Below are 27,325 nucleotides of genomic sequence, written 5' to 3'. Positions count from 1 at the left end.
GCACCGGGTGGAACATAGCTGGCCGTGAGGGAGATGTTGAAGTCACCCAGGACAAGGAGCCTGGGCGTCTCCAGCATCAGTTCAGCGACCAGCTGTGTCAGCTCGTTAAGGGAGTCCGTTAGCGCACGGGGTGGCCGATACACCAACAGAATCCCTAGACTGTCCCTCGCCTTTAGGGTCAGGTAAATACACTCGATATAGGATGTCTGTCGGATGTGGTTCCTGGTGAGGGACACGGTGTTCCTATGTATCAAGGCCACACACCCCCCCCCCCGCCCACCTAACCTGGGCTGGTCCTTCACCGAGAACCCAGCAGGCAGGGCCTGAGCCCACACAGCATCCCCTTCAGGCCCAAGCCAGGTCTCGGTAATGCAAGCCAGATCGCAACTTCGGTCCTCCAACAGATCGTGGAGGATGTGGGTCTTGTTGTTAATCGATCTGGCATTGCACAGGAGCAGCGACAGGGTTTGTGGCACGGTTGGAGTGACCCTCAGGTCCTTTGGGTTGGGAGAGGGACAGGAAGGGGAGATAGATATGAAGCATCGATCTCGCCTTCCCCTGGAACGCAAGTCCCTCTTCCCACCGCCATACCTCCCCCTGCCCCACACAACCTCAATAGGAGCTCCGCTCAAAGTGATGTTATCCCCTTCCTCCCCAGCCCATGCATCCCCCGCGTCCATGACCTCCCCCCTACCCTACACCAGCAGATTAAAGAGCAGAGGTTAGCCACCACAGGCATCCTCTGCTCTAAGCTAACCCACAACCTCCCAAGCCCAGTAAAAACTGCGCAGCTGCGCAGGTGCGGAGTCCCGCAACGGAGGCCCTTCAGTCCGTAGGCGGCACTCCCGGGGCGGTGCGCAGATGCGCACCTCCGACACCCCGGGAGGAGGCCGCCCGGCAGAGGCGCGGCTCTGGCTGCGGAGTCCGGCGAGAAGGCGGAGGGGGCGTGGCAGGAAGGTCCGGGCGTCCAGCTTTTAAGCTCGCCGCTCTCACCTGGCGAGCACTCTCCCTGTCTTCCCCCCAGGAGTCTTTAAAGGGCCCGCTCCCGGCTGCCGCAAAGTGCCAAAACAGCCAACAAAAAGAGTCCCGCAACGGAGGCCCTTCAGTCCGTGGGCGACACTCCCGGGGCGGTGCGCAGATGCGCACCTCCGACACCCCGGGAGGAGGCCGCCCGGCAGAGGCGCGGCTCTGGCTGCGAAGTCCGGCGAGAAGGCGGACTTTTTGCAGTAAATTTTCCAAAGAGGGGACAAGTAGATAGGATGTCATTGCAAAGCACAACAAATTCAAGGGCTTAGAGATAGGATGGCATCAGCAATCAATGCTTTTTGCATTTCATACATCAGAGTAGTATTCAAACTCTCTGCCAAGAAACTCTGGTCTCTCCAGAAGATCATGAGGGATTTCTCAGTGAAGATAGCTGAAAACACATTGCCAGCTACTTCTAATCATTTCAAAATCAGAAGAGGATATTGAAACATGTTTAAAGCAGGGTTGGGCAAACCTTTTTTAACTAGAATTCTGAGATCCAATGACAAGAATCTAGTGCAAAAAGAATCCAAATTACAGCATCTATGTAGTACCTAGGAATGCAGTTTGAGTACAAAACTGAACAGAGCTTATAGTCCTGCACAAATACCCAGTCTTGGCTATATAAACTTTCTTCATTTCATCAGTACATTTTAGGGGAAATTTAGTGGCTAATCTTAAATAATTAGGCTTTGGAAACCCTGTCTGATCTGCTGTAGAGCACCCAGAGATCTACCAGTAGATTCACACTAACCTTGTTTATCCCATAAGAAATTCCTCACTATTGATACAATGTGTTCACAGTCATCCAACACTGCCTCATTTAAGCCAATGGCACACCTCCGAACATATCATTGCATATGTTAAATATTAAATATTTAATTGTCAAATATTAAATGTTACTCATATCATATCTCAAATACTGCAAAATATCAATTGTCAGATAGTTCAGTCCTAGGGTTTTCCTAGGCAATCCTAGGGTTTTTTAGACAAAATTGAGGTTTGCCATTGCTTTTCTCTTAGGCTAAAAGAATGTAACTTCCCTGAGGTCAACAGTGTGTTTCCATGTCTCACAGAATCTGACCCTTTCACACCATTATAGCATTATGATTCCATTTTAACTGCCATGATTCCATCCCACTGAAATCCTGGGATTTCAAATTTAGGAAGATATACTTAAAATTCTTATTCAGAGAACTCTGTTTTATTATTAAGGTATTATTTCTGTTGCCTTATGAAACTACAAAATTTAGGATCCCATGTGATACAGCCATGGTAGCTAAAGTAGAATCATAATGATGTATATTTATAACATGAAAGGTCCCTAGTCCAACATTCAAACCACAATGCTGCATTGCGTACTCTCTAGCTGTCCATCAATAAAATTCATGGAAAGACTATCTGTAGCAAATCTATTTAAGCATTCTTCATTGATGCTACTGGAAATAACAGGTCCTGCAATTTTCCCTGACTCATGAGAGAGAGAACATAAGCACAAACTGGCTCCAGCTGCTATTATCAAAGACTTTTGACTTCTGCTGAGCAAATCAGCAGGCTATTTTCCAAAAAAAATGAATTCATTTTTATAAAAATTTTAAAAAATCACAAAGCAACCAATTCTTGAATAAGAAACACTGCATATACCATAATCATAAAGTTGGTAATTCCCAAGAACAGACCATATGTAATATATACACAATGATATGTCCAATATTTTTAGCTGGGATAAGAGAGCACATCATCAAGAGAGTGTTGACAATACATAATCTTTCATGCTCAGTCAAAGCTTTGGCCGGCTTACCATTTGATATCAAAGTCAGCTTGCTCCCACTTGCCATAAACACTGGGTTTAGGTCAGATATTGGACTTGCAGTCATTATATTTCCCCCAAGGGCCTGAAAATTTACACAGACATTATCTTTATCCTCATTACCATATCATTGTTTCTGCTAACAAGATATATGCACAATACATCGATATAAATAAAATAATAAGCTATTAATAGAGTCATTAAGATGTTAAAGCAACAACAATAAAGCAATAATCTCAAATAATATACTGAACAACTTGATTAAAGAGATTTATCTTAACATCTTTCATGAAAGCCAAAAACAATCATAATTCTGGAAGGTGGACATTCCATAATTTGAGAGCAAGAAAGTCCTTTTCCATATGCCCAATAAGAGGGTCACTGTGGTCAACAGTGTTCTCAGAAGACTTCTTCTGCAGCTCTTAATAACGATAGAGGTTTATAATGAGACAGCCAAGGCTCAAGCCATTTTGCATTTTAAAGGGTGAAGCCAAAACCTTGAGTTGAGCCAGAAAACATGAGACAACCAATGTAGGTTGTAATGCTGTATTTTAATCTCAGTACCATACATTGATTCAGGGCGCACCTATACTGGCCACTAAATTCAGAACCAGACTGGCTCTAGAACAACCATGATGGCAATCACATGACCAGGCTGGATCCAGTGTGATGCCACATTATTGTCAACATGAGCCAGCCAGGTTGAGTCCAGTGGATATCATCAGTGTAGACAAGCCCTAAGGGGCTAAATGTATTTTGAAGCAACTGGAGGTTACAGACATTCTTCAAGAGTAATTTATGTAAAGTATAAGGTGATATAACCAAGGCATGGGTAACTGTTGCCAAATCAGACAAACTTAGGAAAATGTGCACCTGGTACACCAAACATATCTATGCAAATTCATTTCACGGCCACCTGAGATCCAGGGACAGTGTAAAAGAAAGCAACACTCTAAACAACAGACCTGATCGAGCAGCTCAGACCCTCCAAAAACAGGTTGAATGTCAATTCCTGGTTTAGGCTCTTTTGACAAACAACACTTCCATCTTGTCTTGATTTATTCTTAGTTTATTCATCCTCATGTAGTCCATCAATGTCTAATGCAAAGGAATTTACTGATTCTTTTGTATTAGGGGCTAAAGAGCCATATTACTCAATGTCATCAGCATATAAATAAATCCTTACTGCAATGAATTACGTCTTCCAATAGTTCCATGAAGATGCAGGGGAAAATACAGAACCATGTGAAGGTTACTGTGGGACTGAACAATAATCTTCCCCTACCACCTCTTGGATATGGTTCAACAGAAAGGGCCTTAACTATGGCAAATAATATTCTCAAGGTCCAACAGAAGAATACCATGGGTGATGGCATTCAACCCATGAAGGGATTCAAGAGACTCAATTAGACTGTGCTCAAAACCACCTTCACTGCAATCTGGCTTCTGGCATAGATCCTCCAAAACAATCAAAATCTGTCAGTCCCCTATCCCAGCCAAAAGTCTGAATGAAATGGATCCAAGTACATGGATTAGAAATCATCTCAAAATATATCAATGAAATAATTTTTAAAATACTGCTACCAGATTATTAGGTATGGAAAAAAATGAACAAAGTTAAAGTATTCTGATTAAGTACAATTGATGTTAGAATTAAAATTGGATGCAAAGACCAGAAGAAGAAAAAACATGGTAGCTTGCTGTTCCTATATCAAAATATACATTGTTTGTGTATTCATAATTTCCCAACCATGTTTCATAGTGATAACAACTGGAAGGTTTAAACTGTGCAACTTTTTTACTCACCCTGCAAAGGTTTTGAGCAGCTAAACAAAATTTAACTTGTCTCAACAAAAAGAATAATATTCAGATCTTATTTGCCCACACATGAATCACAGTTCATTTCAACTGTTAAAAAGAAATTCCCTAGCCTGAAGATTGGCAGAATTTTAAAATGACAGGCTGAAGTTTAGTCTCTGTGTTTGTGCAAGATAAGATCAAACAGAATTCCCTTTTAGTTCAGCATCCTGCTGGTTATGCTATATATGTGGCCTCAACTAACTCACAGAGGCACAGCAGCTGTGACAAATTTCATTAAAGGCCCTGTCATCACAAACCAAATACAACAGCCTCCCCTGTTTCTCTTGGTAGAGAGACCAGATGGCCCAAAGCCTGGTTCTGGTGTGAGAAGACCAGAGGGGCAACCTGCTCAGCACCAGAACTGGATTTTACCCATCTTACACTGGATTTTAAAAACACAACCGTTGCTCCAGATCTTCTGGGAAAATCCAGAGCCCTCTGTTCTGATGCCAGGCAGCTATCTGAGATGCATCCAACTGAGCAATCTGCCATTATTGCCAGTTACTCACTCTATGGTCAGAACGAGGTGCCCAGCCATGTAACCATGGCTGGCTGCCTTATTCTGACATCAGTGTGAAGTGACCTGCCACAGTGGCAGACATGCCAGGTGGCTCAGCAGGACACACTTACAGACTGCTGCCCACCATCAGTACATAGAGCTTTGCAATGGGAGAAGGTCCATCCAACTCTGTAGGCAGGCTACTCTGTGCTGCTCTGCACCGGTGCAGACGAAGACCCTGTGAGGAGTGCCAATATGATCAAGGGACATTAGGCTCATGCCATTGACCATAGCTCCTGATGCCATATGACTTACCCTAAGCCCTTTCCTGATGTTCATATGCTCAGTGTATCTCCAGAAGGAAAGCCTATGCATGTAGAGATCCGCACATAGGCTTTCTTCCTGCAGATGTTCATACCTAATATACAGATGTCAAAGGCAGAGAAAGTGCACAATCCCAAGGTAAGAGCCAACAGGATTCATGTGCCCTGTGATCACAGGAATATCCTATCTCTTGAAATGGGCTCAAATCAGGAAATAAAGTGACAAAGGCCCGATACACATCACCAGGAAGCGGTGTCCTGAGAGCAATAGTAGGGCTCAGGAGCGTGCACCAACCACATGCTCCTGAGCCCTACTGCATGCAGGCAGCACCACTATTGCGCGGCACCGCCCACATGGAGGGCGTAGAGATGATGTGTGGGCATCTGAGCACCCACACATCTTTTAGAGGAAATGGCATCGTAAGGGCTGCATTGCAACCCTTACAACACCGTAAAGAAGAAGCCGCTCTAGGCGGCTTTTTTTGGCTGTGCGGCTGCACCGCACAGTTTGGTTGCCCTGGCAACGTTGCACATCCAAAAGGGCCAGCATTTTCCTGTCGGTCTGTACTGTGCCAAAGTTCCAAAGGAACAGTATGTCATACCCTGGTCTCCCACTTCAGTCTTTAGCAAAATAAATAAATAAATAGCTCCGCTATGGCACTTACAGCAACATTTCGGATCTGAGGCCCTGCAAACCATCTCAGTTGTTCTAGTACTGCCTGGAATACCTCTGTTTTATAAGAAGGAAGTTGAGCCACAGCTTTCCGCAGAACCTCTTCGATGTGGCTCAGAGTACAGGAAGCACCAAAGGAGATTCCTGGAAAAGACACGAGAGATTTAGCCCATGGTCTTAACGTTCTTTCCAAGATGAAAGAACTGCTCTTAGGCACAGACAGAATCTGAAGGTATTTAAAGATTTTTGTCTTGATCCCTCCATTGTGGCACATCAGAAGAATTCTATGGCCTGTTACAGACAGCCAAAATAAAGCTGCTTCGAGTCACTTTGGAGGTATGGTATTTCAATGATACATGCATCCTAAGAGTCCAAAGGCCGCACCAAAGCCACGCTCCAGTCCTAAGGACTGGAGTGCAGCTTTGGTGAAGCTTCCAGACTCTTAGGACTCATGCATCATTGAAATACCATACCTCCAAAGTGACTCGAAGCAGCTTTATTTTGGCTGTCTGTAACAGGCCTATTTGTCTAATTTATACTTGGCCTTTCCACTTTAAAAAAAAAGTTTAAGGAAGGGTAGCATTCACACTGATGTTTACTACTTGGATAGGAAACAAAATCTCCCGTATGGTCATACTGGTAGTGTTTCTGATTATTTACCTCTTTACCTTTTTTTTAGGTTAGAATCTGACTCAGCTCACTTTCTTGAGTCATTTATTCCATGGTTTCCACACAGTCTGAAAGCTGTGCACTTTGGCGTGCTTGGTCTTCTGCTTATGACAGGGCATGTAACTTTAGGAGTTGGAATTGGCCCAAAACAACTCAAAACTTTTTTCGACCCCAAATGTCTCTAAAGCTCTCTAGACGGTGTTTGGGGGGGGGGATTTACCATGATTTGGAGCCTTCATGGCCATTTTTAGATCTGAATAACACTTCTTTGCAACTCAAAAGTCAACTTTCAGATCTTCTTTTTTTTCCTCTTGCTTTTTTTTTTTTTTTTTTTTTTTTTTTTTTTTTTTTTTTTTTAGCACAAAGGCCTCCGCCAGGCCTAAACTGGCCCAAGAAGGCTCAAAATATGGCAAAATTGCCCCTCACCTGCTATATGGCACTTGGGGGTATTTTTGTAAAATGAAAAAAGATTTACACCTTGGGGACCATGGGAGGCAAAAATTGCCCTGCAGGCCCTATGGATCCTACAAACCACACTTTCTCAATGCCTGGTTTATGGCAATGCTTGTGGTCTGGATTGGGTAGGTTTACATGTTGGAGACAGGCTGAGCAACCTGGCTGCAGTCTATCAGTCATTAATCTTAATGACAGCGGAACCAAGAGGTCTATCTATACCCTTGACAGGCTCCATTCAGGAGATTACATATTCATCTAGCTTTTGCCACATAGTGCCTTTGTGGATATCACCCAAGTCTGAGAGCTCAACATTATACTCAGCAATTTATGGCATCGTGAGCTGTTGTTTCTCTAGATGTAAATGTTATGCTATGAAGATACCATACCCTTCAATATTATAGAATAAAACCAGGATAGGTATGGCCAAGCAACATCAGAGCGTTGTCAAGATTGTAAAAGATCTTGAAAAAGAACACACTAGCTAGAAGAGGCAGTTTGCTTTTGCCGGAGCCTACTGGGAAGGACAAGATTCCACACTCTCCCCTCCTTTCTCTTCCCTCCTGTTGAATTAATTGAGTACAAACTATTGCAGCATTTAAACTTCAGGGTGTATCTACACTGTAGAAATAATGCAGTTTAACATCCCATTAAGTGCCAGAGCTCCATCCTATGCCATCCTGGGGTTTGTAGCTTTACAAGGTCTTTAAACTTAGATGCCGAAAAGTACTGGTGCTTCACAAAACCACAAATGCCAGGATTCTGTAGGATGAACAAATACCCTCAGAGTGTAGTGGAATCTCCTCCCTGAGAGGTTTTTAAACAGAGACTGGATGGCCATCTGTCGGGGATGCTTTGATTTAAATTTCCTGCATGGTAAGGAGTTGGACTGGATGGCCCTTGATGTCTCTTCCAACTCTATGATTCTATGATTCTAAGCTATGGCAGTTAAAGTGGTATCCAACTGAATTATTTCTATATAGATGCACCCTTAATTTACACCAGCTGAAGTAAGCTCAGGACAAAGAAGGGAAGTGGGAAGAGGAGAGAAAAACCAAGACACCTGAAAAGCAGCTGAACAAGTGAGACAACAGGGGTTTAACTGGGATTGTCCCTGCCAAACAGGGACAGTTGGTGTGTATGTAATGTGGCTCTGTTGTGGCCCGGTGAGACATATTGTCCTTCTAGGACATCTGACTTGTTCCTATGACTCTCCACAGGCTCTTTCTGGTATTCATTCCATAGTTTTGTCATATTGATAGCAATCTTTCCTCCTAAGCCTTAGAGTGCACTAGCATTGCAGTATCAGTGGCACTTCTATCCCAGGTCCCAGCCATGCTTACTTGTGCATGCCTATTCCAACAGAATAGAGAGCCACCAACCAGGCCAGTGCAGCCTTCAGTAGTGGGTCCACATTGAACCAAGCACAGCTAAGCCCTGTCATCAGGCTGAACGAGATGACTGCTTCAGGCAGTTGATAATGGGTATAATGGAAGAAATGTAAATTGTCTGTTTCTATTTTATTTATTTATTTTTAAGCATCATTGTCAGGGAGATGAACAAATCCTTCTCGGATTTTTTGCTTCATGTGCCAAAATAACTTGGATAGCTTTCTAGGTATTATGTCCTTTACTTATGTGTATAAGGAATACCATTTACTGCAGTGATCTCCAAATTGTACTCTTTAAAGGATTTTGGACTTTAGCTCACAGAATCCCAGACTATTGGCCAACATGGCTGAGATTTCTGGTAGCTGAACTCCAAAATCTCTTCAAGGGCACAGTTTGGGGACCATTGATATACTGTTATGCCTCAGGCAGAAAATATCTTTGTTTGGCCCTATTGCTAAATTGTTCCATCTTCTTTACCCAAAGGGAAAGTAGTTTACTGCAAAACAAGAAACCTATCACTTGATCTCTTCATTTCAATATATATTGCCAATACAATTGCAATGAATACATCTCATCTCCGGAATCAGAGAAGAAGATACAACAAGGCTAATGAACCCATCCATCTCATGGAAATCTCTACGGTTTTGCATTACTCACAAGCCTCCTCTTGTAGATTTCTAGCACCCATTGCCAATCTCCTGAGGCAACAAGCAGGTTGCAACAACTTACCCTCCTCTGTATGCTGAACAGAGTTCATTTCTGGGATCCAAGTTGGTGCTATTATCACAGGGTACAGCATGTTCTTTAGCCTCATTTCAATACCTTAAGGAAACACAATCCAGTGAGGTCAAAGCAGACGTGGCAGCCAGCCAGAATTAGCAGATTTACCAATGAAATAGCAGAGGTGTTATGTAAAAGTCCCAGCCCTCTGAAGTCAGTTAGACTGACAGGATCTTATGCTGTCTCTTAAAGCAACTGTCAGGGCCAGTTCTGCAATACTGCCCTGGTTTATAACTAAATTGTAAAGCCCAGACCTTCTCTTCCATGTGATAATGTCAACAGACACTCCCTGAGCATGTGATCTACAGCCACATTGTTTTTTTTAATAAATGACACACCAGTTAATGTGAAGTTAGGAAAAACAAAGAGAAATCTTGTGATGCAAGCTATTAAATTGGAGATCTAGATGTGTGTGGTTTTTTTCAGGAATTTCCAGGAAATCTAACTTATCTGACCAGCATATAGCTGTCACCTATAGGATTTGTGGTTCTAAGATAATCAAAATGTAGCTTTTAAAACAAAAGTGTGCAACATAACACAAATTGAGTGTCAGCAGCAATTGGGCTGTTGTTTTAACACCTAAACAATAGGCAGGGAGCATACACTTTACTTTTGAAGAAAATCTCACTTCTTCGATGTTTGGGAGAATGGAATTATCCTTTATAAAAAGACACACTGCCCTCATGCACCTTGTTTACATGTTTAAAAAGTTTACCATCACAGCAAAGAATTCAGCAGAGAGAGATATGAATGCAAATGTGTGGCAGGTAAGGGAACAATGGAATCCATCCCCCCCCCCCCACACACACACACACATATCTGATGTTTCCACCCTCTATTCTAAAATCTCTGAGGGAAAAGCCCACTTGCCAATGTTTGCCAGAGCCTCAGGGCAACTTTAAAATAAATAAATAATAAAAATTTTATTTATATGCCGCCCTTCCTCCGATCAGGGCAGCTTACAACATATTAAGATACAACAAATTAAAATACACACTAAATAAAATACACATAAAAAACAAACCAACAGTAAAAAGCCCCATAGCCCAGCCTCTTGGCCACGAAAGAGGAGGGAGGCCCACAGGATATTTATTCGGGGAATGCCTGTTGGAATAGGAAAGTTTTAAGATCCTTCCTAAATTGGGCCAGGGTAGTAGACGAGCGGAGCTCTGTGGGCAGCGCATTCCAAAGGGCTGGGGCAGCTATGGAAAACGTCCTCCAAGAAGTGGAGGCTAACCTCGCCCCAGGCACCTTCAGTAGCTGCTGCCCAGTCGTTCTGAGGGTGCGAGGCGGAATGTACGAAGAGAGGCGGTCCTTTAGGTATCCTGGGCCCAAGCCATTTAGGGCTTTATAGGTAATTACCAACACCTTATATTGAGCTCGGAAGCGAATGGGCAGCCAATGGAGATCTTTTAAAACCGGTGTTATATGGCTGGTCCTGGGAACACCAGTGACCAGCCGGGCTGCCATGTTCTGCACCATTTGCAGCTTCCGAGTTTGGTATAAGGGTTGCCCCATGTAGAGTGCATTGCAGAAATCCAATCTCGAAGTTACCAGAGCATGTACAACAGTTTCTAGGTCCCTCTGGGCCAGGTATGGGCGCAACTGGCGAATCAGCCGAAGCTGATAACAGGTGCTCTTGACCGTCGCATTCACCTGAGCAGTCAGGTGAAGCGACGAGTCAAGGAGCACCCCCAGACTGCGCACGGAGTCCTTCACAGGGAGCGTGACCCCGTTCAGGACAGGTGGAACCACCGCCATTCCTGGACCAGGGGAACCTATCACTAGTACCTCCGTTTTCTCTGGATTCAGCTTGAGTCGGTTTTCCCTCATCCAGCCCATTACTGACTCTAGACAGGCCACGAGAGGAGAGACGCCATCCCCAGTCACTGCATCAGTCGGAGACATAGAGAAAATGATTTGGGTGTCATCAGCGTACTGATAAACCCGCGCCCCATATCTCCGGATGATCTCTCCCAGCGGTTTCATGTAAATGTTAAATAGCATGGGAGACAGAATGGCCCCTTGAGGGACCCCGGTTTTAAGGGCCCTCTCATCGGAGCACACGTCTCCCAGCTGCACCATCTGGGACCTCCCGGAGAGGTAGGAGCGGAACCACTGGAGCACAGTGCCCCCGATCCCCACCTCTGCCAGGCGTCCCAGAAGGATACCATGGTCGATGGTATCGAAAGCCGCTGAGATGTCCAAAAGCACCAGCAGGGACACGCTTCCCCCGTCGATGCTCAGACGGAGATCATCGACCAAGGCGACCATGGCCGTCTCAACCCCGTAACCCGCCCGGAAGCCAGTTTGAAATGGGTCCAGATAATCCGTTTCATCCAAGACCGCCTGAAGCTGGATAGCAACCGCCCTCTCGATCACCTTTCCCAAAAATGGTAGCAGCGAGACAGGCCGATAATTATTATGTACCAGGGGGTCGAGGGAGGGTTTTTTTAGGATCGGTTTTACAATGGCCAATTTAAGATCCGATGGAAATAGCCCATCCCTCAAAGATGAATTAATTATCCGGCGCAACAATAATGTTACCACCGGTCCCCCCTGGGCCGCTAACCACGAGGGACAGGGATCAAGAGAGCAGGTTGTTTTCCGAACACTTCCAAGGATCTTGTCCACATCCTCGGTACTCACCAACTCAAACTGATCCAGTTTAACATAGTCCACGGAGGCTCTGGACACTTCTACCCCAGGTTCTGCTATAATGTCGGCGTTCAGACTTTCGCTTATACGAGAAGTTTTATCCACAAAAAAGTCGTTAAACAAGTCACAGCAGGCCTTAGAAGGATCAAGGATCTGGTTCTGGGTGAAAGGGAGCTGAGTTAGCTCCCTGACCACCCTGAACAAAAGATGCAAAATATAAAAGATGATGTATTAGATCATCATAATAAATCTGTTTGCCATAAGCCTTGCTGGGATTGTTCTAAGAAGTGTATCTAGATGGTATATCTAGATACTAGTCCATCTCATTTTCCACTGTGCAATAAGCACATCTTGTTCCCACCAATTTCCATATGCCTGTGGGAGGCTGATACAGGAGGCAGCATCTCCTATTGATGCTTCATGATAACTGGTATCCAGTGGCAGACTGAATCTGGAGGTAGTACATAAGCTTCATAGTCTGACCTTGGAAAAGTTCCCTTTTGGACTACAGCTTCCAGTATTTCCCATCCATATTATAACTAGCCATACTGGCTGGGACACTGTGGGAATTGCAGTAATTTCCAATTTATGGTGAACCTAAAGCAGTGGCATCACTAGGGGGTGACACCCTAGAGGGCTGACACCTGGTCTGGCCCTCTGTCCACTGTGTGTGTGGTGGTGCTGCCATGATGTGGCAGGTGCATAGGACCGGCTTCTCTGTTGCCCTTGGTCCCTTCATTGAGTATGCCAAGACACCAGAGAAGAAGGTGAGAGCAGTGGACACTGACAGCCTCCTCGCTGCCTGGTTCCGTTTGCCAATGTCCCTGGCAGCCTTTTCTGGGCACCAGTGGGTGCCAGACAGCTAAGGGACAGGTAAGCAAGGAAAATCTGGAAACTGTAGTTTTGTGAGACATTTAGCCTTCTCTGTCAAGGAGCTCTGAAGCCAAGGCAGTTAAAGTGGTCTCAAACTGGACTATTTCTGCAGTGTGTTTTGGACCCAAGTCTATGAAAGCTTATGCTACAGCATCTTTTGCTCAAACAGACTCAAAGGTGTTACAGGATCCCTTCACATACTGATATTCCAGACTTTGCATCAGCACTGTAGAAGTAATACAGTCTGACACCACCTAAACTGCCATGACTGAATGCTATGGAATTCTGGGATTTGTAGTTTTGTCAGACATTTAGCCTTTTCTGTCAGGGAGCTCTGGTGCCACAACAAACTACAATTCCCAGAACTCCCTAGCATTGAGCCATGGCAGTTAAAGTGGTGTCAAACTGGATTATTTCTGCAATCTAACATTGAAAGCCGCCCTGAGTCCCAGCCTTGGGAGGAGGGTGGGATATAAATAAATAAATAAATAAATAAATAAATAAATAAATAATGTCTCTGAATTCTAAAGTGGAACTGAGAGCTTTAAAAGCAAGAGCAGAAATCTCAAGCAGTTTTAAGCACTGTACTATACTGACAAAAGTGCAGACAGAAACAAAGTGTTTCCTCTTACCCACTTCTGTGTTTCCTACTACAAGCTTAGCAGAAGGGTACTGAGCTTTGAGAGACACCAGTTCCTTAAGGGTTGAGGGCTGAAACCACATCACACGATCCCCTTTGAAGCACAGCTGCTCTCGTGGTTTATTATTGTGAGTCTGTGGAAACAACAGATTTAATGATACACTCAGAATCTCCACTTTCTTTATTTGTTGCTGCAAACAAGCAGAGACATTTTATCACTGAAGCCACTGAATGAAACAACACTATTTTTAAAAGAAAAGACCAAACATTGATTGTTATTATTGAATCTGGTTTTCTTAACCTTAAATTGTTAAGTCACAAAATAATATGACACCTTAGGTGAAAAGGTAACCACCAAGGTAGACTCATCCTTCAATTATACACTAAGAGGGAACCATTTTCAGTGGGAAACTAGCATAGGGCTGAACTCCAGCTTGGAAGTTCAGGACCAAATCAAGGACTTACTGGTAATTTTCCTTCAAATAAAAGTGGTAGCTTTAATCATGCTCTTTTAAAAGGTGTGAATAATATAATATGCAGCTGCCACTGTCACAGAATTATGGTAACTAAGCCAGCAGCTGAAGTAGGGCCCTCGTATGACTACACAATTGTAGCCCTATAATTCTATTTGACTGTTAAATGCCAAGCCTGCATCCTAAGGAATCTCAGGATCTGCAGTCTGGTGAGGCACCATAGCTTTCTGGCTCTGGTACTGATTGGTAGTCTCCCATTACAAATACTAACCAGGGCTGATCTTGCTTAACTTCAGGATCAAAAAGAATCTGGTGTCTTTAGAGTAATTTTAAATGCTCTGCCCTGCGATTCCAAATGTTCTAAACTGCAATCCCCAGGATTCTACAGGATCCACCCATTGAAGTAGAATCACTGTGCTGTAACTCCATAGTGTCAAACGATGCTAGAGGTATGCCAGGCATTTACAATGCTAGGGATACACCATTTAGTTGGTTCATAAGATAGGAATACGCCCTTAAATGATTTTGGTTGTCAAACAAGCTTTTAAATGAATTCCATATCAGATTAGTTAAACAACTTTGCATTGTTTAAATACAGCAGTTTATAAATACCACAGACATGAAGTAGATATGCTTGAAATGTTCAGTTTTTATAAATTACAGGGAGAATTGACATGATCTGTACACTTCCAACGAATGTGTGAATGGGAGCATAATTGCGCTTCACATTTTTCACTACTCTGAATTATGCAATTCAGTTCTGAACTCAAAAAACATTTACAAAATGTTTTGGGAGGGATAAGTAACATAATATTTAAATTTATATTTCTCTTGGCAATATGAACACTGCCATTAATATTATATGAGCTTCCCTGAGAAGTTTTTACTATTGGGATTGAAATAAATACAATAAATAAATAAATTCAGGAAAAACAACATGATATAGAATTTAATTTATTATCACATGTGAGCATACAGCCATGAATTTAAGAACAAGCTAATTTAAAATGTTTAAGATATAAACCAGGGCTGGGCAACATAGCCTGCACCAGGGGAGACAATCTGCCTTAAAAACAAGACAGATGAAGAACATGCACCTTGTTTATTGGCTGTTTTGCACTTCCCAGAAGCTTCCTGAAGCACTGTTCACTTTGTAAGCAAGAATTTCCAGAGAAGAGAGCATAGGCCCGTTACAGACGGGCCCTTCCAGCGCCCCCGCCACGTGCTAGGGGTTGACCGAGGACCTAGCGTCCACACCGGCCTCACCCCAGCACGTGACGGGGGCGTAATAATGGCGGCACCCTATACACACGGGCGCTGCCATTATTACATGCCGGACGCATAGCGTCCGCACGCCGTGCCCCGGATATGACGCCGCGAGTGCGCGAGTAGCGCCTCGCAGCGTCACATCCGGGGCACAAGAAGAAGCGCCATTTTGGCACTTATTTGCAGCGCGGAGGAGTCGCGTGGTTTGGCTGCTGCGACTCCTCCACGCTGCAACCGGCAGCGGCGCGAGACCACCCCTTCTGGGCAGTCTGTAACGCGCCTAAGTTAGTCTATTGCAGCAAAAACAACAGTCCTGTCATACAATAAAAGCTAACAAATTTTATTCAGCCTAAGCTTTCATAGTTGGTCATCACTTCATCAGATATGTGGAGCATTGCCTCATCTGGCAAATATTTATGGTCATGTTTGTGTGGGTGGGGTGTGGGGGGGAATAGAAATGCAACAGGTACAGTCATTAATAATTACCTTAAACAAGGATGTTTACAAGGCTTCCTCTGCACCTAGCTGGCTTCTCCAACAAGATTCCCCTGTGCCTTGTTGTAAGAGTAATGCCAACTTTTCCTTATGCCACTGTGTCACCACAATTTTCTGAAGAGGGTTTCAGGGGAGGGCCAGTTTAGCCCTATCCTGCCACCCACAGAAACTGCTTACAAATGATTTAAGTTTATCTTAAGAGTACACACAGAGGTCAACAGGGACAATCCAAACTTTCTATGGTGTGAGAAATGCTGCAAGAAATGTGTTTGACCCTGTAAGAAGAAAATGCACCTACCAACAACTCTGGAGGAAATATAGGCTCCTGTGTAGGGTCTAAGGGCTGAAACTCAGATGGACTGAACAAAGCTGAGGATATCAGCTCCTGCAAAAGATAAATTGCTGTCAATTAATACAATTGCCATTTCTTCAACACAGTGGTCTCGTATCTTATTCAGGCATACCTTGGCTAATATAGTCTGTAGTAAACCATCCAAAATAGCCTAAGCAGAGAAAGAATAGGATACGAATCTAGCTGATCCTACTATAGCTGTTTGGATGCCTTTCTACAATAGGCAAGGTAAACAGCAGATGCTTCTGGAATCCCTTACTAAGCAATTGTGAATAACAAAACGGAGGCAAGAGGAAAGCAGATAAACCTGCTCCACCAGCTACCACCAGCATTTAAGGAAGCACAAAATAAAAATTTTAAGAAAAGTGAAAGATGCATACACTTCAAAAGAAGCTTTCAGCTGGTCTCCATCAGGTTCAACCTGTTCTTCCTTATTTCTGCAAAGCTTACCTGACCTAGTTATTCCATTTCAATTGTAAATATTGTTAGATTTTGATAAAACGTTTCCTGGAATATGTTTAACTGCTCTTCTTTTTGTCATGTTGGAACCTATTCTTTCCATACAATTTCTGTTTCTGGTATCAAATTTTCTCTTAAAGAAGTAATATCCAGGAACATATCTATGCCATTAATATCTATGCCATTAACTGAGGTATACCTGTACATGAAAATGCTTTCTTTAAAATAAATCTTGTCATGACTAAACTAAAAGAAAACTAAGTGAAACCATCATTTTCATGTTTTTTAGGCTTTTGTGCCTCAATAGGGCTGCCTTCTTTAGCAACAACAAGGACTTAAACATTTGTTTTAAGCAGTAATGGCTATGCAACTTCTAGATATTTTCCAGCTGGAGAGATAGACTGATAAATATGTATTCTGTTATCATCATAGTAGTAACAATGGTCTGTATTACATTGAATCTTCACGGCTCTGGAACTGGAACAACTGAGGTATAGCACTCATGACACCCATTCACAGTAATCCACAGGCCTGGTCCCTCCAAAGTTCTGCCTAGCATTCCAAAATCTGTTTTTAATCTGTTGGGTGGCTTGGCTTCTCTTTGCCATGGGGTGTTGTCCTATGATATCACCACCAACTGGTTTCATTGATTCAGCCAGCCTCCCACAAGCTGGCTTCTTGCTTTCCTCATGTAGGACAATTGGGGAAATAGGAACAATTTATCAGGAAGTGGGTAGACTATTGCATCATAGTGAAGCAGGTGTAGTGGAAGATGGCTTTCATGTCTTGGAAACGTAAGGCCCATCAGGTGGGTCCTTGCCCTTCCTGGTTCATTCCTGGCTTAGTGGGTAGAAGGAGAGATATAATAATAATAATAATAATAATAATAATAATAATAATAATTTGTTTTATTTATATACCACTATTCCAAAGATCATAGCGGTGAACAGCAAGTAAGCTAATTAGCAAGTAAGCTAATTTGCACCCAACAGTCTGGGTACTCATTTTAGCGACTTCGGAAGGATGCAAGCCTGAGTCGAGCTTGGGCCCTTTTGCTGGTCTTGAACTCGCAACCTTGTGGTTTCGAGTGAATGGCTGCAGTACAGACATTTAACCACTGCGCCACCAGGGCTCCATATTAAGTTACATTAATGCCTTGCTTCCCTCAGAGGGAGAGAAGAGGCAGGCACAGCTCCACCATGTGTAGGCCCAGAGACAGATAAAAGGCCCTCCCTCCATTTTAACTGTTGCTATCTTGGCCTCAGAGGGAGAGAATAGGCAGACACAACTCCACCGTGCCTAGCCCCAGAGGCAGATAGAAGACCTTCCCTCCATTACAACTGCCACTGTCCTGGCCTTGGAGGGAGAGAAGAACTGGCAGTATCCACTGGACGTGATCCCCCTCACCACTACCATTCCCTTCTCCTTTTGTGTCATGTCTTTTTAGACTGTAAACCTGACAGCAGGAAACTTACAATCTGTAAGCCGCTCTGAGAGCCTTTTTGGCTGAAGAACAGGGTATAAATACTGCAGGTAAATAAATGCCTGTAAGGTGTTGAATCTGTTTAGGGTTTTAATTTTAAATAGCCTTGTCCATAAGTGCTGAACTTATCTTGGAGCTGGGATTCAACACCATGAATAGCTCCTTTGAAGTCCAGATGATTGATTGATAGACAGACAGACAGATAGATAGATAGATAGATAGATAGATAGATAGATAGATAGATAGATGAGCTTTTATCAATGATTATTTATGTCATTCCACAACAGAACAAGGATAAATATCCTTCTGTCTGGAATGCAGTACTTACTGTATTGTCTTCTTTTCCATTCATGCAACAACCTGAACCATTGACTATTTTTTTACCGCATCCCTGATCCTATTGGGAAAAGAAACAAAACAAAGCGTAATGTTTAATAAAGTACTGTCATAAAATCCAATCCTTTTACAGACATTCAGATGAATTTATTACTGTTATTACTTTCCATTTTGAACCTCATGTATAAGGTTACCTCCTGAGATTTTATATGGACACACACAGAAGTAATCTATTTTTTAAAAAGAGGAAAATATAACAAATATATATATTCTTTATTCTGAAAAACAATGGCATGACATCCAAAACTATATAAAATGATCCCACACTAAATTAAAGTATGTTCTGTATTATTAATATATAGTATTAATATTTTCATTATGGTGACAAACCATATGGTACTTAACCATTCTGATCACAGATTGTATATTCAAAGTGGTCATCCCTGGACTAACACCAATCCTTGACAATTTTCCAAGAAAGAATCAACTGTACCAATGAGCACAAAGTTAATTCTGCTCCCTGGCTCACAATAGTTGCTGGTCCCTCATATCAGATAGCCTGGTGTATTGACTGATGGTGTGTTGACTAATTTTCACATAGAAGCTGTATTTTTCACAGTGGTTTGAGAAGAAATATATAAATAGAACTAATCTGTGGTTGATGGGTAGAGTGTCCTTTACAAAGTATTCAGTCTTAATGAGACTTTGATCATACTGATGCCAAATTAAACAACACTAGATCAAAAACAAAAGCATGTTTTATGCAACTTTTGTAAATAAATCCTGAATATGTGCATTGCACTATGTGCTTTTCATTTGCATTCTTGTCTTTTTAATGTTCCATCTTATGTTACCTCTTCTTCTAAAGAAGATTTTGGTAATGTGTTAAAGAGCACTTCAAGATGGGTGGGGGACATCTGTTTCAATTTTATCCCCCCCCCCCCCGAACTATTTATTTGAAATAAATCTCCATCTTTAATTTAGATTAATGACTAACTCCAAGTGAACTGCCCACCTGTCACAAAATCTACAAGATAACATTCCTAGTTTATTGAAGCCATACCTATTCAACAATACTGAAATAAACTGGCTCAAAACTCTTTCCCTCTTTCAAGGGAACCCCATGAACTTTAGCTTTGTGAAGGAGGAACTAGATAATTCTTAAGAGAAATTATTCAGCTCAGCAGTTGTTGTTGTAGTTAATATTATTACTTCATTCATTTATAAGCCTTTTCCAATATTGGGAATCAAGGTGACTTATGGAATATTAAAACCAGAACAGATTTAAAACATACAAATACATCAGTAAAATATATGTAAAAGTTATGTTTAAAAGGAATTAAACAATTTACAGCATTAAAATCACTTAAATAGTCTTTACAAGAAAGGTTATAGAAAAAGAGTTTCTAGAATTCCTTGGAGTAACCCATAACAGAAAAATTATATACAGTCAGCCCTCCACATTTGTGGCTTTGATTTTTGCAGATTTAATTATTCATGGATTTGATTAATATGTTCCCTCTAAGAATCTCTAGGTCCTTCAGCATGGCGCTGCCAGACATTGACCATAAAGTTACACTGGAGAACCTAGAGATTCCTAGAGAAAACACTTCTCTAGACATGTGTAGGTCCTCCAGTGCAATTCTATGGTCAACATACACCTAATGTTGGCCACAGAGTAGCACTGGAGCACCTAGAGACTCCTAGAGAGGTGTTCTCTGAGATAAAAACATAGTGGGTTTTTTTTTTATTTGCAGTATTTCCACTCTCACAGGGGCTCTTGTCCCTAGCCCCAGCAAATATGGAGGGCCCACTGTATAACCAGTATTAATGTATAACATCTAAAGATTCAGCCTGCAGGTTTGGGCATATTGCAGCCCATTGGCCTAATTTAAAAAGTCTCCTGAAAGCAATATATTCAGATTGGGCAGCAAAGAATAGAGGAGAAAAAAGGCAAGAGAGATGAGGTTATCCAAAAGACAAGGAGAGACAGAAAAAGGAGGGACTTCTTCTCATTTTAGATCTGGCCACATCTAATGTTGGCCTGCATCTTATGAAAGATTACCCAAAGGAATGAGACCCACAAGAAGAAAAGAGGACCCAGTTCACACCCTTCCATTAAAGATATCAACTTCTTATCTCTATAACATATACTTCCTCCTATTCATTCAAAGCACCTAGTATGGAGATTCCATGCCATCTTTCATCCAAGACAGGCATAGACTTGCTTAGTTTCAGCAAGAGGACAACACTATACATGACTATTCTCTGCCCTCTTCCCCTCTTCCCCTTTAGTGAAGGTTTTTGGAAAAGTATCTTTTCTGTCAGTGTAAAATGATTCTATCTAATCTGTAGCACAATAGAAAGCTGTTCTGTTCTGCAGTGGTTTGGAAGGCCTACGTGATGTCCTCTGCATCTGGAACTTTTCAAGCAAGGACTACTCTCATTAAAATTTAAATGCTACTTAGAGATGTAGTGCATGCTCTAGATACCCAAAAGCATGATGAATGCCATTAGATACCCAAAAGGCATGGTGAATGACACACTTAATGAAGATTCATCATCCCTTTACATAGGAGACATCAGGTGACTTCCTCCTCTTTTCCCATGACTTGGCCACTTGTATGAAATGCTGAGTAAATATGTATAATGATTAAACTTTGACTGTATTAAGTGTGAAATCCTATGCATTCATAACTCAAATGAAAGTCCAACTACTTGGCAGTAGTTTTTTGTGGGTTTTTCGGGCTATGTGGCCATTTTCTAGAATATTTTCTCCCTGACGTTTCACCAGCATCTGTGGCTGGCATCTTCAGAGAATGCCAAGTGATGGAAAACTCCAGTGCTGCTGTTAACCCCCCCCCCCCCGACCTTGAATTAACATATCAGAATATACCTACAAATTCAAATTGATTTCATTGTCATTCCCTCTCACAGAAGAATCCCTGGGAACTCTATTTGTAAGATGGCTAGGAATCTTTAACAGAATTTTCAGTAAATTACAATTGCAATTATAAAGCAGTCCCTCCAGCACAGAGCACTGAGCAACTCTTGTGAATGAGGACAGTGTGTATGGTGCAGAGGAGAGGAGGATTCCTGAAGTTGAGGCACCTTCTATGAACAGAGAGAGCCCTTTCACTGGCAGAAGACAGATCCTGAGTCCAAGCTAGAGTTGCTGGGTCTCACAGGTATTAAAATTAATACAAAGTAGTTCTCAGGGCAAGGGGGGGGGTCTCAGGGCAAGAGCATTGCCTTGAAAAGTATAAGAATATATGTTTTCTTTGTTCTTTTTAAGAAATATTTTTCTTAATTTTCCAAATAAACATTAATTTTAAAACAAAACTAATATCAACATATATCATCTTGCTTCGTATAATTAATTTTTGATTCCTAGAAATATTTAAAGGGTTTATAAGCCAACCAACATGTTTACCAAACTTACCATAGCATTCTCCTTCCTAGCCATACAGCAACCTAGGCCATTAACATTTCTTCTACAGCATTCCCAGTCCTAAACAGAAAGAAATTGTTAAGAAACAGTCTATTAAACCACCCTTTAAGATGGTAACAACACAAACTCCCAGTGTCCATTGCTGGATATTGGCCCTGCTGGAAGAGAGGGAATGGCATCTACAACAGCTATAATGTCACTTATTCTCAATGGAATTTAATGACACAGATTTAGAAATCTATGCAAACAAAAATGCACTTCATTGTACAGACACAGACATTTGCTTAAGACTGAGCAAACCTACTGGATCATCAAATCCATTCTGTTTCACAACAAGGGTGTGTTAAACCCAACTTTTGAGGTTCAAGGCTGCTTTCGAGATCCCCTTGGCAATGTCTGTTTTTAAAAATGGCAAAAAGCAGTGAACTGACTTTTGCAGGGTTGTAGCTCCAGTGAGGAGAGGTAGAAAGAAAAGCACTGTTCCCTAAATAATACGTCTGCTCCCCAATGAAGTTTTCCTTCCATTCCCAAATTTCTACCGTTGTAGTAACTTAAAGCCTCACTTGAGCACTTAGAAATAGAGTTTAGGCATCTAAACAGGAGGGCAAGCAAAGTCACCCGGGGGATCTGAACACAACAAATGTAAGGATGGAATAAGTGCAATGTCATCTGAAAATCTTATCATGATAGTGCAATAAGAATGTGTCACATACACAATAATGACAATGTGGTGTGATAATCTTTGTGCAATCCACAGTGTTGGGGAAATTAGATGTAGGCTAAAAGTCAAATTTTATCTAATAATGGTCAAATTTCATAATATAACTATGGACCATAACACACACACACACACACACACACACACCAGAAGTAATTTAGTTTTGGATATAGAAGAAAAGATTCCAACTGTAAACTGGGTCCATCATGATTTATACACACACACACACACACACATACATATATATATTTAACACACTACCTAAGAAAAACTAGTCTGGTTTCATCACAAATCTTTTTTATGTCCTTACCTTTGCAAATGTCCGGTATCCCTCTAAAATAGGCCTGTATCCTGTACAGCGGCAGAGATTTCCTAAATTGTGCATTCAGATTGCAAAGATTATGATTCACATGTGGTACAGGAAATGGAAAACTACTTTTTATTATGACTGTGATCTACCACAGAAGATACTACAATGTACATGCAAATGGGAAATTCAACATGAGAAGACAGAGGGTTCTGAGATTCTTAGGAAGATGGGACTCCACTTTAAACTCAGCAGGCCAAAACTCCCAACCACTACATAATACAAAATCAACATGAATTGACTTCCAGTCATAACTTTTAATATGTATTTTTCCCTGTTACACAATTACTAATTAGTTCATTTTTCGTATTAGTTCAATGTGCACAAGGAGTCTATGAGGATCAGATATAAGGGATTGGGAAATTCTATACAGTATTTTTTTTTCTCCTTGTATATCATCATAAGATTTGTTCTATTTTTAAATGACTACATCAATTAAAATTATGTATTTAATATGACTTTATGCACTTATTATTAAAATGTTTATACCCTATCCTATATCAAAGGATCAATAAAAATGCCACAACAACTAAACTGCCTGGTGGGAGAGGATTTAACTTTCTTAATTTAGCTAGGTTGATTGAGCAGAGGGTTAGAAATAACACTGGACAGGTCAACAAGATACAAACAATATTTACCTTGAAAGGCATCTTCAATTTCTTCCATTTTGGGTTGAGTTTGATTGCGAAGAAGTGTGTACATGGACATGACAATGCCAGGGGTGCAAAAACCACACTGTGATCCATGACTTTTTGCTATTCTTTCCTTCAAGAAGAAAAAATCTTTAGTTTTTATTAGCCTGTTATACATAATCCTGTTATCCAGTAACAGTTTCCTAAATCACTTTAGTTGCTCTGGGGCTGAGTGAAATTTTATTGAAGATGGATAACCTGAAGCAGGGATAACATTCTGAGACCTTATTCATTAAGTAGTATAATAATTAATTACATCTGCTGTGGTATTTGTAAAAACTATTGTCTTGTGGCATATTTAAAGACCAACTAATTTATTATAGCATAAGCTTCAATGGACTACAGTCTAATTCATGGTATACAAAAAGTGTTCTCTTGAGTTACAGATACAGGTGCACATGATATGCAATGAAGTTAGGAAAAAAGGAAAATTGCAGAAATTGCAGACACCAATGATTGTTTTGTGAATGGTCACTGTAAATAATTTTCACAATGTATATTTTCTGCATTTTATCTCCTCCTGATGTGTGTGTGTGTGTGTGTGTGTGTGTGAGTCAGAACTTCTTCCACATCATATGTTTGCAATTTGGTCCCTAGTGCCTCTTCCTTTTCTGAACGCCGCTTGCACCTCTGGATTTTCTCTACCCATGTATGGCTGGAGTGTGTGTTGCAGAATTTTGAGAATAATTTTGCTTTCATGGAAATCAATGCTATGATCCTATAATTGCTGCAGTCTTTTGTCTCTCCTTTTTTGTGGATGAGGATGTATATCGATCATTTCCAGTCTGTTGGCCACTATTTTGTTTATGGCTTAGCTACAGATTGTCTAAAAGACTGTATTTCCCTTTAAAGCCTCCCCAAGTTTTCAGATGTTCAGGGGAGGGCTTTCTCTTGGTCCCACCATCTGAAGAGAAAGCAGAAAGCTGGGTTATGACTTAAATTATTTATTTTAAAAAGCTTACCTGTACTGGGTGCAGCCTTGTCTTTGTACTTCCTATGCCTTCAACAGTAGTTACTGCTACATGGTGAAGGGCACAGAGAGGAAATAAGCATGCATTTGCAGAATAGTGTCTAGAAGTTATGTATTAAGGACGTTGTACACTTTGTAACATGTGGCAGTAACCTTAAACAAGGGTAAGAAAAGCATGAATGACCAATGGTTATGACTGAGTTATTAGCCTTACATTGAAACTACATACATACTATCTAGAACAGTGGTTCTCAACCTTGGGGCCTCCAGATGTTTTGGACCTCAATTCCCAGAAGTCCCAGTCAGTATGTTCATTGTTCAGGAATTCTGGCAGTTGATATCTCAAAAATCTAGAGGACCAAACGTTGAGAACCACTGATCTAGAAGGAAATGGATCCTACTAAACAACACTGATGTTCATGTAAATATTGTGGTCAAATGTGCAAGCTTATGGCAGAAATCTAAGTCATCGTGGCTTCAAGGGCCTGCAGAAACCAGCAGCTCAGCACTGTGCATAGGAATGCAGGGTGTCACTCAAACTATGAAATAGTTTGCATTCCCATCAACACAACTCAAAGACAGGCACTGCATGCTGAGTTTGCATCATATGCATATGTTTCCAGTACAGGAAGAGATTCCTTATTCAGAGAACTGCTTTGACACATATGTGTCTCCCATTCCATCAGAAACCTCAACAAGTTCCCCTTGAGAATTTTCTCTCTCTCTAAATGATAGAACAGTTTGGAACTTTTTCCAGTCAAAGACTGTACAAATTATTATGGCTAACATTCAAAACATAAACTACCAGTAGGTTTTTGTTTTGTTTTGTTTTGGGGTTTTTTTTGTGAATCTTTTGGCAGTCCTAAGATATATATTTGGCCTAAGACATACTTTTCCTATTGGAAAGAGGGGATAAACTATGAAAAGACTCAAGTTGCACCCACACTGTAGAAATAATCCAGTTTGACAAGACTTTAACTGCCATGGCTATGGGAATTCTGGGAATTGTAATTTGTTGCAGCACTGGAGTTCTCCGAAAAAGAAGGCTAAATGTCTTATAAAGCTACAATTCCCAGAATTCCATAGCATTGAGCCATGGTAGTTAAATTGGTGTGAAACTGGATTATTTCTGCAGTACAAATGCATTCCTAGACAGAATGACCCTGTAATTCCTGCAGAGTTGTACCTTTTACTTTTCAAAGGGGGGGGGGATGTCACATTTCATTTTTACTGAAGACTAAATGGCAAAATACGTCATGTCATGTGAAAGAAACATTAATCTGATATAGCAAATAGAGCTGCCAAAGGTGCAATGGATTTAATAAGCACTGCCTTCGTTTGTTTCAAGTAATGTTATGAAATTATGCCAGCACAAAATAATAATACCCTGTTTCTCCGAAAATAAGACATACCCATAAAATAAGCCGTAGCAGGATTTCTAAGCATTTCTGCAATATAAGCCATATCCCAAAAATAAAGACATAGTGATAGGCTCGGCACGAAACGGAAGAGGGCGGGAAGGGAGTGGAAAGAGTGTGGCCAATAGTTCTAAAGGAAATGGAGTCGCAAGAAATTCAGGATGGAATTGTGGGTTTGGAGAGTTATGATGATGTTCCAGAAGAAGATGACTTAAATATATTTGAATAATTGTAGATTGTTGTACCACAATTAATAAAAATAAGATATCCCCTGAAAATAAGCCATAGTGTGCCTTCTTGAGGAAAAATAAATATAAGACAGTGTCTTATTTTCGGAAAAACACAATATGTGTTATAACATGGAAACTTTTCATTAGGACCACCAATAGCTTCTTCAGTCGCTAGAACAACCAAATAATTGTTTATGTCAGTAGCATCAAAGATATTACCAATATGCAAATATATGATACATTGGAAGGATTTTTCTTTTATGGAATTTTTGTCAGTGGATCCTTCTGTGATCCAGAAAGGAGCTAATGTTTGAAAGGGAACACACTGTACACAAGAACATTCTTTCATCCATGAAGTGTCTGTCTTCAGACACTTGCTCTACATTCAAGATGTGGTCTTCCAATTTTTGACATGTGCTTCAAAGGATACATGATTTTCTTTTGGAAATTGTCAAACTTGGAAATCATAACTGTGCAGGCACCACATCCACCTTCTCCACAGCCCAGCTTGGTTCCACATAAACCCACTAACGGAATTGTGGTTAAGGAAAATACACTGACACAGCAAATAACTAGAAATGCATATAACTAGACATTCTAATCATCCTAACAATGCCAGTTTTGTCCCAGAAGTGCAGAGAGAAAGTCCAAGCTATTTGGATTGTCCAAGACTGTTGCTGTCTGTAGTAACTGGTGAGCAAGGAGTGGAGAGGAAGATGCCAGCCACAGATGCTGGCGAAATGTCAGGAAGAAATTCTGCTAGAACATGGCCACATAGCCCAAAAAAACCCACAAAAAACTATGGATGCTGGCCATGAAAGCCTTCGACTTCTAACTGGATGATAATTGTTGGGATCCTCTCTTTTTTCCCTTTTTGAAAATGGGGACAACATTTGTCCTCCTCTAGTCTGCTGGGACTTCTGTTCTCCAGGAGTTCTCAAAGATTATTGCCAATGGCTC

At 41.4% G+C, this 27,325-nt stretch overlaps 1 protein-coding gene across 3 annotated transcripts in view; it reads right to left on the bottom strand.

Moving 5' to 3' along the window:
* LOC149310680 (xanthine dehydrogenase/oxidase-like) overlaps positions 1 to 27,325 on the bottom strand; it is an 86,181-nt gene that overhangs the window by 48,521 nt on the left and 10,335 nt on the right. For all 3 annotated transcript variants that reach the window (XR_016281699.1, XM_089529532.1, XM_089529533.1), the window contains exons 3-13: positions 26,796 to 26,892; positions 24,710 to 24,818; positions 23,694 to 23,820; positions 22,999 to 23,060; positions 21,962 to 22,030; positions 18,512 to 18,580; positions 16,188 to 16,274; positions 13,648 to 13,789; positions 9,434 to 9,526; positions 6,184 to 6,335; positions 2,828 to 2,921 (exon numbers count right to left, since the gene is read on the bottom strand). Coding sequence is in view for 2 of the 3 variants with exons in the window: in XM_089529532.1 (XP_089385658.1) it covers positions 2,828 to 2,921; positions 6,184 to 6,335; positions 9,434 to 9,526; positions 13,648 to 13,789; positions 16,188 to 16,274; positions 18,512 to 18,580; positions 21,962 to 22,030; positions 22,999 to 23,060; positions 23,694 to 23,820; positions 24,710 to 24,818; positions 26,796 to 26,892 (1,101 nt within the window). In the remaining variant the exon portion in view is untranslated. The remainder of the gene's footprint in view (positions 1 to 2,827; positions 2,922 to 6,183; positions 6,336 to 9,433; positions 9,527 to 13,647; positions 13,790 to 16,187; positions 16,275 to 18,511; positions 18,581 to 21,961; positions 22,031 to 22,998; positions 23,061 to 23,693; positions 23,821 to 24,709; positions 24,819 to 26,795; positions 26,893 to 27,325) is intronic.

The sequence above is a fragment of the Sceloporus occidentalis genome, unplaced genomic scaffold (genome assembly GCF_023333645.1).
Source record: "Sceloporus occidentalis isolate IW3139 unplaced genomic scaffold, rSceOcc1.0.p SCAF_6, whole genome shotgun sequence".
NCBI lineage: Eukaryota > Metazoa > Chordata > Lepidosauria > Squamata > Phrynosomatidae > Sceloporus > Sceloporus occidentalis.
The sequence above is the reverse complement of the archived record's forward strand: the minus strand, read 5'-3'. Positions and strand labels throughout refer to the sequence as shown.